The 12,385-nt window shown below is 33.1% G+C and overlaps 1 protein-coding gene across 11 annotated transcripts in view; it reads right to left on the bottom strand.

The window, feature by feature from the left end:
* The window catches only part of LOC126874938 (growth hormone secretagogue receptor type 1), a 79,355-nt gene that overhangs the window by 8,208 nt on the left and 58,762 nt on the right, over positions 1 to 12,385 (bottom strand). For all 11 annotated transcript variants that reach the window (XM_050638152.1, XM_050637494.1, XM_050637932.1 and 8 more), the window contains 2 exons: positions 6,223 to 6,331; positions 3,649 to 3,720 (listed from right to left, as the gene is read on the bottom strand). In XM_050638152.1, coding sequence (XP_050494109.1) covers positions 3,649 to 3,720; positions 6,223 to 6,331 — 181 coding nt within the window. The remainder of the gene's footprint in view (positions 1 to 3,648; positions 3,721 to 6,222; positions 6,332 to 12,385) is intronic.

Below are 12,385 nucleotides of genomic sequence, written 5' to 3'. Positions count from 1 at the left end.
CTTACGCAATAAGATATGTTAACGATATTTATCACGTAAATCAGAAGATACAAATTAGAATAAATACTTTAAGATTAAATACTTTCAGCAATATATGGTCGACTTTCTTTGTTAACACTGGACTGCGGATATTTAAATATTTATAAAATATTTAATTTTTAATTGGTATTGTTGAGTCATAGATGATAACAATTATTTAGGTTAGGTTATTTCATTTTAATTTATATCCTATATCTTACGCAATAAGATATGTTAACGATATTTATCACGTAAATCAGAAGATACAAATTAGAATAAATACTTTAAGATTAAATAACCTACACCAAATTATTATGCGTCACCGAGATACCCATTGAGGGGTAAGAATGTAAAAATGCGTAGAATATACATAACCTGCAACAATATATAAAATATCGCAAAACAGTATTCCTTATGATATTTAGGGACCGAAATAAATACGTAGGCCCTTCCACTTCTCTAGTTATGTTTATAAAAATATAAGTTTTTAGAAGTATTCGCAGTCCAATTATTGCGTTTCGAACGAACTACCGATAGATCTAATAAGCTTAAATCTTTTCTTTTGTCGAGAAAACTTTTTACCAAGTGTCGAAGGAGTTTAGTAAAAAGTTTTGAAGTGTTCGTTGAAGGAATTTCTATTTGAAAGACGATGTTGGTTTGTGTGCTTGGAGCTTTCGGGATTTGTGAAGTTCTATCGTAGTTGTGAAGTTAGTAATATGGACTCTCAAAAATTTCTCAATTTTATAAACTCGTTAAACCAAATCGCTACCAATCCATTGAAAGAAAAAGACTAAGTTTTGATTATTTCAGGTATCTTAGGATATATGTGAGCTTTCTGAATATTCTTTTTGATTGTTTCCTAGCCACGCATTTAATTTAATTACATAAAGTGGCTACGCATAGCGATTTTACTTAATGTTCCGGAAGAATGGTTGCATTACAGGCTTATTCATGAGATTACTAATGTAATTCCAGAAGAGTATCCACACTTTTATTAGGACCATCCTTCTTCCAGCCCTACTTCGCGCGCTTGGGGATCAGCCTTTAATAATGATTAGCGTATTTGGATGATTCTAATTTGGTTTGAAGATATTCTATGCTAAATAATTAAACTATGTTCCTAAGCATGAAATATTTATATTTAAGAGTCACATTTAATCATAAATGAAAGTGAATTGAAACATGAATATTTTAATAGTGCATGGTAATTTAATGTAAATTAATGTATCTAGGAACTTTTAAAATTATCAAAACTATTAGCAGTGGTACTAACGCGAGAAAAGTCAAAATCACTGTCAATACGAGTTAAACGAATCTCAATTTTAAAACTTTCTCACAAGACAAGTAAATCTTCGGCAATGACACAAACAGAGAAATAATCGTAAAATAGAACTCGGAACGTATTACGGTGGTTTTTACAGCTTTCCTTTTAATTTCCATCTGGCTAGGTCATCATATTCTGCCCTCGTTATCCCTCCATTTATAATCCTTGCTCGTTTATCACCAGGAGTAAAGTCAGAAATTTTTCAGAGGATGTCTTACGGACCATTAAGGTTTTGCGGGTCACCGTCGTGATTTTCTTATCATCGCCACTCCATATCGATTTTTACAGCCGGATTTCCTCGGAAAATATCCCTGAGGGAAGCTTTTTCTCGCGCGTACAATGATATGGTAACATATGGCTTTAAATTACTATCGTCTTCGGTGAAATTCCCTTTCGCAATGTATATATATATTGTAATTGAGAGAAACAGCTGCCTTTTAGCTTCCACGTATCCTCGATTCTTCTTCAACGCTCTCCTACCTCTGCGGCGTCATATTTCACCGGTAAAAAATCGTTAGTACTGTTAAAAATGGTTAACCGCAGCTATTTTTCTCTTTAATGTTCCTGAAGATAGATCGCATAGTGTGGTATTGAAAAGTTTACTTCAGTTTGTTTTTATAAATATTTTAATGTCAATAGCTTAAAAAACCAATATCTTCTAAGTTCTATCATCTTTTGATTTTTACGCGTTATGGTTGGCACGCATGTCACAATTTACTAATTTACTTACATAACGACCACTTCATCGATGTTGATACTTGTTGAATCTTCATTTTTAAATACAAATCACAAAATGTCATAAATAGTCTTAAAGAAGTATATTTTTTCGCATTTTTATAGAAAGTTCCATTATATCTAGATATTTGCGCAGTGGTTGGTGCACATGTTACAATTTACCAATATAATATGGAGATCACTTCGTCGATATCGATACGTGTTAGAACGTGTTCATCTCTAAATGGAAATTACAAAATGTTTAAATACCTCTTTTTTGGCTATTAGTCTTAATGTTTCAACGTTTCATTTATTCATATCTCACGTCACGTTGCCGTTTCAATGATTATCTGTATCGCGACAAAAAATCGTCAAGCGTGACCGTGGTGCTTAATTAAACGCTTCAATCGTCAAGCTACAATTGGTATAAAAATAGAACGGAAAAATAAATAAGGAAAAATGTCGGGTAAGTAACGTGTTTAATAGGACGAACGTTATTGCCTACGTAACTGGTGCACGACATTCAACTGCGTGATTCACTGCAGTTTGCAGCTCACGCCACAGTGTTGCGCCACTTTAACACGTTGTTTACGCCCTCTGGCAATTAAGTTGAAAATCGTCTCGGGAGTCGAAAATGTAAGCGGCCCTTCCGTACACTATGGAATGATTTCATGGGAAAATAGATTTGGAACATTGATGAGAATTATCAGCTACAGTAATTAACCTCAGTTATACGTTTCTGACAGATAATTTTATCGAAATCTTAAAATGTAGAATGACTAGATTCAGCAATTACACTTTTGATCGAGAAAGACCAATCAACTCGTAATTTTAATAGCCAAATAGCCAATAGCCTCGGACAAAATAATTTCTTTACTTAGGGATTTTCTATCTTTTTTAATGTCGTTTCATTTCTATTAAAAACGAACTATGTCATACTTACATTCGAAAAAGCTAAAACTAACCTTTAATTAAATTTAATTTATCTCTATTAAGTTTTAACTTTTTAATCATAGAAACTTCTGCTTATGGGACCCGGTTAGTAGGTTAAGGTAAAGATAAAAATTCAATGAATTTGATTTTAATTATCATGCGTACGATATTGTTTTATTTATCGAAAAACGTAATATATAATTAAAGGCTGTTAATATATTGCAATAAAAAACTTCGAAATATCGCGATATTAAGTAGTTCCAACTGAAATATACGACAAACGCAGTCAATAAAAACAGAAAAACGAGTTTGCGTTTAATTGCCTTTGCACGAAGTTTATGAATGCCACTTCAGAGTTTCAAACTCTACAATATTAAATTCATGGAGAAAGAAGAGGCCTGACATTCCAAGTGTTTCTCTCGAATGAACAGACTGCAATATTCTGGATATTTCCGTTACATAGAAATGCAGCATCAAGGGCGAATGAAAAAAAGAATGGAGAGGAACAAAGAGATAGCGAAAGAAAAATAAAGAAGTGGAAGAAGAAGAAGTGCAGGAATTGAGAAGCGAATGAAAGCATGGTATGCGTCAACAGCGAAGAAAGCGGATAAAAGAAATGTGCGAAGTAACAATTCGGTGTTTCATTTTATTTGTCTCACCTGGTGCAAAGCGCCGCCGCAATCCACGCGACGAAGCAAAGAAACGTCGCTCTGGCCTTCGTGCACATATACCTATGCAAAAATACCTTTCGTCAATTCCTGTTTTCGTAAAGGTTTAAAAAGCAACTATTATTTTTGGTTTGATTTGAAAAATAAATAAGTGGGAACCGTAAGTGACACGGTGTCGCACACGGATAGTCACGCACGAGTTCTGCATCAATTCACCACTTCAAAGGGATGAATGATTTCGACAGATACGTTTCACCAAGAGATAGGAGAGTAACGTACTTTTGTTTTTAACAGAGTCGTCGCTTTCGTTCGTTGGTGGAATTTCGATAGATCGAATGTTTGGTTAGTTTCCTGTCGATTGAATTTCACAGTGTCTGTTTCGGAACGTGAGTATTATTGTATCAGAAAAGAATTGGATAGAACATGCAGCGTGGGACTTTTACCGTAGCATATTTTTATATAAACGGACGAATACGCGACTAAACACAGGTATACAATATATGTATATATTGTGTGTATAAATTTTGAAATTTCATTGCCATTATAACGAGAATCGATTATCGTGATTATATGGGCCGTTTATTTTGGGAGTGGTATAAGTCCATTTCCCTTTGTTTCGAAATATCGAAGTGTACGTGTTCCCATCGATTGAAAAATCCTGATAAAGGTCAGTAAGCAAAGTAAACTCAGTTTGTCTAAGTTTCTACGTATTGAGTAAATATAAGTTCGATTTTAATAAAAAATCAAAAAAATTTAACCAAAATGAAATTAAAAATTTAACACATGGTTCTTTTTAAAATTAATTAGATCAATATCTTTTTCAGGGTCACGAATGGACTTATACAACTTCTAAAATTAGAGAATTATGTAATTTATTAAATTTTTATTATTTAATATTTATATGTGTGATATTTGAAAATAAATAAAATATAACTAAATAAATTTAAATTATCATAATATTATTATGTCAGATTCCAGTAAATATCCGTATAACTATTAGATTCTAATGTTAATCCAAAATTATTTAATGAGAAAAGTAAGGGAGATAACAACAATATGTAATACTTCCTTCAGTTTTAGGTTTGTACTTCGATACGATATAAATGTAAGATTATTAACAGTTTAATAATAGTTTAAATGTAATAATAATTACATTTAATTGTAACAATTTAATTAAATGATATAATAATTAATCAATGATTGTAATAATAATTTATGAGTATATTACTGATAATTTATATTGCATTTGAACAACTTTTCCACATCCGTACATGCAATATTATGCCAGATACAGAAGTTAGGATAACATTCGCAATCATTTGTTTTTGATTATTGGTGCCTGGATTACTTGGATAAAGTACAGTTTACAAGAAATGGATTTACACCACTTTCAAAATAAATGACTATGCAATGACAATTACTAACAAAATCTCAATTGATTAGAATAAACGAATGTTTTAAGATTTAAATTAGAAATTGTATAAAAAAATTTTTCGTTTTCTCAATTTTTTCAAAACATGGACTTACACCGTTTCCAAAATAAACGGTTCATATTGACCTAATTTGAAACTTGTGTCACCACGTATTATACAGCACATGATATAGCACATAACAGGTTTCTATATGCAAGTGTTCGAATACTTTCGTGAGCCGATGTATTTCGTAGTATATTTATGTACAGGGTGGTTGGTAACTGGTGGTACAAGCGGAAAGGGGGTGATTCTACGCGAAAAAAAGTCGAAAATATAGAATAAAAATTTTTCGTTTGAGGCTTTGTTTTCGAGAAAATCGATTTTGAATTTTCGCTCGGTACGCGTGCGGTACGTTATAACGGGTCTCACTGTAGATCGTTGTCTCGATGGAAAAATTAAAAAAAAAATTTTTATGCTATATTTTCGACTTCTTTTTTTGCATAGAATCACCCCCTTTCCGCTTGTACCACCAGTTACCAATCACCCTGTATATAATAACGTAAATCCTGAGGGTAAATAAGACGATCGATTTTGGAAAATCAAGTTTATTTTAGGAATAAATTAAATTATATACAATAACAGGTAATAACAAATCTACTAGAAATTTTACCTGGAAAATCGAGAATCGATTTTCTAAGTCCCAAATTACCGTTCATCTCTCGTGATCTAACCTATTCATTAAAATGACTGCCGGTAAAACAAAGCAAAAGTAAAAATGTGGGTTGGCGGGCAGTTTGAATTCTATAGAATTTACATATAATATATATATATTTTATATATGTGTATAAAGTATACACGTTGACTCATACTTAAGCTGTATTTCATCAGCGCTCCACTCGATAAGTATTAAACCTGCAAACTCACTTTGACAAATTTTTCAAATTGATACTTTCCTGGTTACAGAGAACGTAATATACTCGCTACGATTCAAGCTTTAAGTTAGTGTTTTGTTTACTTGGGAGCGCCACACGGTTCGTGACCGGTTTCGTAACTATTTCAAAACCAATTGTCTCTGTATTTGTCGAAAGTACACAGAAAGATGCTACGTGTTTACTTGTGAGATATTGCTCTATAAAATATTCCCTTTACTTACCCAACCCGTAGGGGCTCGCAAATTGCATAATACCGCTCGAAACTGATCGCCAAGATCGTTAGAACCGAAGCGTGTGCCACAGTCAATTCTACAAATGGTACCGCTTTACCTGAAATCGGAAAAATTTGCTATTAGCAGAGAATTACTCAAATTATTGTTAATCGAAGATTACAGAGGAAAAATATAAAATAATTAAGAAATATTAAGAAATAATACAAAAATATTTCACTTTGTTCGTAAGTCTTGTTCGTTGGTATTGTTCATAAAAATATCAATTTGCTTAAACATCCGCAATCTAATTATAATATAGAATAATTTATGAATTAATAAATAATTAAATACTTTATGTACTAATGCTAAATGACTGAGGTTGACTACTTTTAGAGAGGTTGGGAGAGGCTGGTCCGATTACTGGCTGGGATATTCTACTGATTGATCGATCAGCTGACTACAGAAGCAATTTGATTGGCTGTTGATATTTGCAATGCTCGAGTTTATGCTATACATTCGTATCGTATGTACATATATTCAACATATTAATACAATTGTCCATGCAAATAAACGGATCTTATTGTAAATGTGATTATTGTGTGTTGAATATTTCTGAAATTTAATTTGACGTGCTAGAAATGCCATCTCGTTTGTCGTTGTAATTTGCCGATCAGAGAATAAATAATTGACGGAATTTCGTGACTGAACAAATAAATGCCAGATATTTTAATATTACAATCTAAATGTTCAAAATTAAACAGGAACTTTGAACACGAAAGTCGGGTCAAGTTTCCCTTTTAAAGAAATACCTATTATTATCGAAACATGTATTTTATATAACGGGTAACTCAAAGAGAAACTTTCATGTATGATTAACGAGATTTAACCCAATTCTCGATTTCATGTTAAAATATATTTTCAAATATACTTAATATATAATATAAATATATCTATAATAATAATAAATATATATAAATAGTAATAAATAATAATATATAAAATATGGTTAATATGTAATATATAAATATTAATAATAATAAATATATTTAATATAATTTAAACATTTAAAACTGAGCTGCCACTGAACCCGAAAATCGCTTTAAGCTTTTCTTTCATACATATAATGTGGACTGTTTAATTATTATTAATGAACCGTAACTTAAGACGGTGTTTCACATATAATTAACGAAGTTTATTCCCAGATATTCGATATATTCAGCTTCATCCTCTCTTCTGACATAACTGCAACGGGTTTCAAAAGTTGAAGGGTCAATTTTCTCGTTGAACAGCCGGGAACGAGATTTACGATTAGAGATTTATGGTTGCGGAAAGGAAGCTTGCTCGACAATCAGGCTGTCGCAATAAACTGGTACGAAGCTCTGGATGCTATTATTTTCTGTATACCTTTCTTCCATTTACTCTATATCCACGGAGTCCAGAATCGGCTGAGTAATTTTGTCCTTGTACTGTTTCCTGGAAGTCGCCGTGTTTTTTCGGTGAATATATCCACAACGAAACAGGAAGCATTCTATTAGGAACATAAAGTCCTCCAAGCCGTTACCCCTTTACTTTTTACTCGACAACTCCTCTGGCAATTTATTTTGCTATTTAAAGCGTACTATGTGTTTCAGATTATTATAGCCATACATATATTTATAATTGTTGCATAACAATTATTCCTTTATGCTTCATTATGGTACCTAACTTTCAATTTTTTAATATAACTTTGAATAATTTTTATTCGATTTAAATATAACTTTAAAAGACACGGTCTTTCAATGTTTTAAAACATATTTCACGATTTGAATCATCGATGGTTATCATAGAGTGGAATCTCATACCACGCAAATTTTTTTACTTTAATTTCATCGTAATGTTAGTTGTAATCATTGCGAGGAATAATCGTTTTTACAACTAATCTAGTTTTAAATAATAATAAAACATTTCTCTTCGGCAATTCCACTTCCTTGATTGCATTAATTTTTTTTCTTTAAAAAAGGTAGAAAATAAACTTTTTAAAACAAACTTTTCTCCGGTTCTAATAAATTTGTTTCTGAAATTGGAGAGTTTTGGAGGGCTGGATCGAAGTTTACGAGACGAAATTAGAAAAAAGTTTCCAATAATAGTACCGTCAAAGATTCCGGAAGCTTGGCAAACGCATAAGCCATAGGAAATTATGAGTCATTCTGGAGCATTGATCCACTTTGGTTTCCAAATATTTGTTCTTGTCGACGTTGCGTTCGTAAACACAATCGTCGCAAGAAGAATTCAGTCCCCGTATTATTATTTTGCCTTGTACCGGCCACCGTTATTTTTAATTCTTTATGCGTTTTAGTGATATTTGTAGAGCATCTGCAACGCTGAATTATGTAATTTGACTTTCTGGAACATATCCAGTTACTAACACAAAATAATTTATTCGAAAATAGATATTATTTTAACTAAGACATCGAATATCCCTAATGCTATTCAGAGATAAAATAAAGTCACTCGTTTTCCAAACAGCCTGTATTATGTTTAAAAGATCACAAATCACGCGGATCACAATTTGCCCTTCTTTTAAATATATTTAAATCCACAGTTTCGACATTGTACAATTTACTATTATCAATCTTTGGAATATTTTGTATAAAATTTTAAAAACAGCAACGAATTGCACGACTATCGAAACAGATAATCGTATCTTCAGATTCATATTTACTCGTTTACTTTACGATCACGCTGTACAATCTTCAATGCGATATGTGAAAGTGGTTTCATCTCATTCCGTCGAATTTCTGCACGAGTTTCCAACAAATCACTGCAATTGCCGTGAAAATTCTCTACGAAGGAAAATAAACTAACGAGAAAGAGATGTATATTCGAATCCCGTCAGATTTTTCCTTCCTTTTTTTCCTCGTGCAAGTCATTTTCGAACGTGCACAGAACGATAATAATGCGCTGAGCATTTCTCCTCGCGCAACAGGAAATGCCCCTTCAAGATTGGACGACTTCCGGTCAAACGAAGCGGTAGAACCAGCTCAGCAACTTCCGATGCTTGGAAAATCGTGGAAAATCCAATGCGTGGAAAGAGAAGAAACTGAACAGCGCTCTACTTTGTTTCAATTTCACCCACCTTTTAAATTGCAGTTTGGTTTTATTATTAAACATACTCTTTAATTTACATCCGTCTGGCTAATTTTTTTCTGCTGAATATAATTTAGATTCACGACTCCGCACGATGCAATTAACAGAACGCATCGATTAAAATACTGCGTTTAATTGTTTCATTAAAAATAGAAACGTCGACGCGAGAATGGATAATTCTCGTACTTTCTTTATGACTGTTTGAAAATTAAATGTTTCGTCAATGACGAGTTGTAAATTTATTTTTTGTCAGATTTATAATTATTTATAAGAGCATGAAAAATCGTGGTATACAGTGGAATTACTATTTTAATATAGTAGTATAGTAGAGTAGTAGTAGTAGTAGTATAGTAGTAGAATTACCATTTTAAGTGATGATGGTTTTATTCGTTAAATCGAATCTGTGAACCAACTCTCTTATGTTTACAAAATTAGTTCTTACAATGGATTAGGTATGTTGTGAAGTGTGTAAAATGATCGAATATAAATATACAATTTTTTGAAGAAGAATTTCTTTGAATAATTCCAAGTCGACAGGTAGATTGAAAATAGTCCACTTTTCGTAGTTAACATGGTAAACGCTTTGTAAAAGGGGAACGAAATATCGCTGTACGCGAACGAAGAATAAACGTAGTCGTGTAGCAACGTGAGTATTTCAAAAGGTTACCACGATCTTTATCGTTGTCGTTGTAGTCGTATATCAAATGCGAGGTCTTATCGAACATGCGAACTCGCCTGCATAATGTCTATTGGATTGGCAACTAAGTGATTGCGGATTTTGCCAATACCACCTAATGACAAAATCCGCAATCATTTAGTTGCCAACCTAATAGTTTGAGGATTCACGCACGACCATCTTGTCTTTGTTTCCTACCTCGTTAATGATATTGTCCTTATACTGATACTCGTACGAAAGGGAAAGGAAACAAAGGTGAAAGATATTTTTCGTCGGAAAAAAGGAAACAGAGAGCGAGTTGCTGTGAAAAATATTGTAAAAAGAATACTTAATGCGAAAAAATGTGCGCTTCCAGAAGAAAGACGAAAAGATACTTTCTCCAAAAATACTAGAAAATATTTTTGATGTAAAGAAGAAAGAGATGTTAAAGTATATAAAATACACAAATTTACACAGTGACATTTTCCAATGGTTAACGACGTGACGAGCGTAATATGAGCATTTGTAATTATTTAAACGATCAACGTCGTACAGTGCATTAATGCAATTACGCGTACGACATTTACATTACAACGAACGAATAGCGATGGTCGAGAAATGAACTGGAAGCATTGATTTGCAATTATCGGGCTTTCGAATTGACAATGAACAGCACACCGAAGAATTATTTGCTTTCAATAATTTATCAACGATTAACCGAAACTCCCTTCGTTATTTATTCTTTCACAGTTAATAAAACGATTCGTTGCATCTGTCAGCGTTCCACTTTGTTGTTATTTTGTTATTTATGAGTATCTGGCGTAAACAGAGAACACACTTCGGTTACGGTCAAATTGGAATCGAACGGACGTTCGATGTTGAATTATGGATTTCTAAAAATTTCAAACAAACTTCAGTTACTTTCAGCGTGAGATCTAAGCGTCTATAAAAGCAAGAAAGAAGAAAATACAAAATATAAAACGAATATAAATATTGTACGGTGTGTTTCATTTCCAATAATTGGAAATAAGGTTATACTTTCAATTAAGAATTTTCAATGAAAGTTAGAAGAATTGAAAGATTCCTTATTTTCGACGAATTTGTACCTTGAAGTATGATTTTTCAAATACAGTTGAAGAATTTAAAGATTCTTTTTTCTTCAAAATTCCATAATTGTCAAAATAGTCCCCCGTGAATATTCCTAAAAATTCTCATAAATGCAAAAGTAATTTTATTCTAATATGCAACCACGAATTTCCTTTTCTACATTTCCCCCCATGAAGTTCTTATCAGTCCTCGTTAACGAAACATGTTTCGTTGTTTCGCCCGTGAAACCTGCGCCCGATAAGAAACGCGCGGCTTAAGACGGATCGTCGTATTTTTGATTATCGCTCCGCCTAGTTCGAGTCCAGTATTTGATAGCAAGAGGTTTGTTTTCCGGGAAATTTTGTCCTACAATTGACGGGTATTCTCGTCACGAAGCACGTGACAATAAAATACCAATGATTTGGGGAGCAACACTAATAAATTAGAATTTCCATATTCGATATAAATTTCGTTCTATACGTTTAATTATATTCATTTGGGCAGACGGATTTGGCTGAAGCGAAAAGTTATGAAAATAATTACAAAATTCGTTGGTTATATTTTAAGAATTTTTACTCGTACGGACGAAGATCTCATTGGTCAGGTCTTAAGAAATGTTTTACTTTTATATGTAAAAGATTAATTGTTCCAAAAACTATGAGCTACTTCAAACCTCTATCAGTTCTATTATCGCGTTAGTTTCTAAGATTGTTGTATAATTGTATATAAATCTGTTGTTTAAAATCAATAAAATACTAAATGCGCCAAGTGCAATAAGAAACGTATTGTTGCAATATTTATAACCAACACTGTGTATTCGTCAGGCTAACGAAACAGCTGATGAGAATTTGTTGGGTCTAGTTAAAATGTTCCCAAAATTTCCAGTAATTTTCTAAAAGTTCAAGCCACTTTTTCAGCGTTTCTGTCAAAGAGACGAGAGTATCGCCAAGAGGATCCGGCGGTGGGAATCGGCGGCGCCTTTTCCATTCTATTTCCTGCCACGAAGGTTAAAGAGAATTGGATAGAAAGCGGCAGGACAAGGAGGTGTTATGCCGGGCGTAGCATTAAATGCCTTAGCCTCTAAGAGCAACGGTAATTCCTAGCGGGAGGTAGAAGTTGAGCCGCTCGTTTCAGCCAGCCATCAACCTTGTCCATCGCATCGAGCTCGAGCCGAGTGTGTCGTTTGCTAACGCGTGCCCTTTTCGTCCATTTTGCCATAGCCTTGTTCAGGCAAGTCCTCAAGGCCTTCACGAAACAAATAGAACAGCAGATCGACTCGGAGAAGCTTATTTAATTAGCCATCGT

The sequence above is a fragment of the Bombus huntii genome, chromosome 1 (genome assembly GCF_024542735.1).
Source record: "Bombus huntii isolate Logan2020A chromosome 1, iyBomHunt1.1, whole genome shotgun sequence".
NCBI lineage: Eukaryota > Metazoa > Arthropoda > Insecta > Hymenoptera > Apidae > Bombus > Bombus huntii.
The sequence above is the reverse complement of the archived record's forward strand: the minus strand, read 5'-3'. Positions and strand labels throughout refer to the sequence as shown.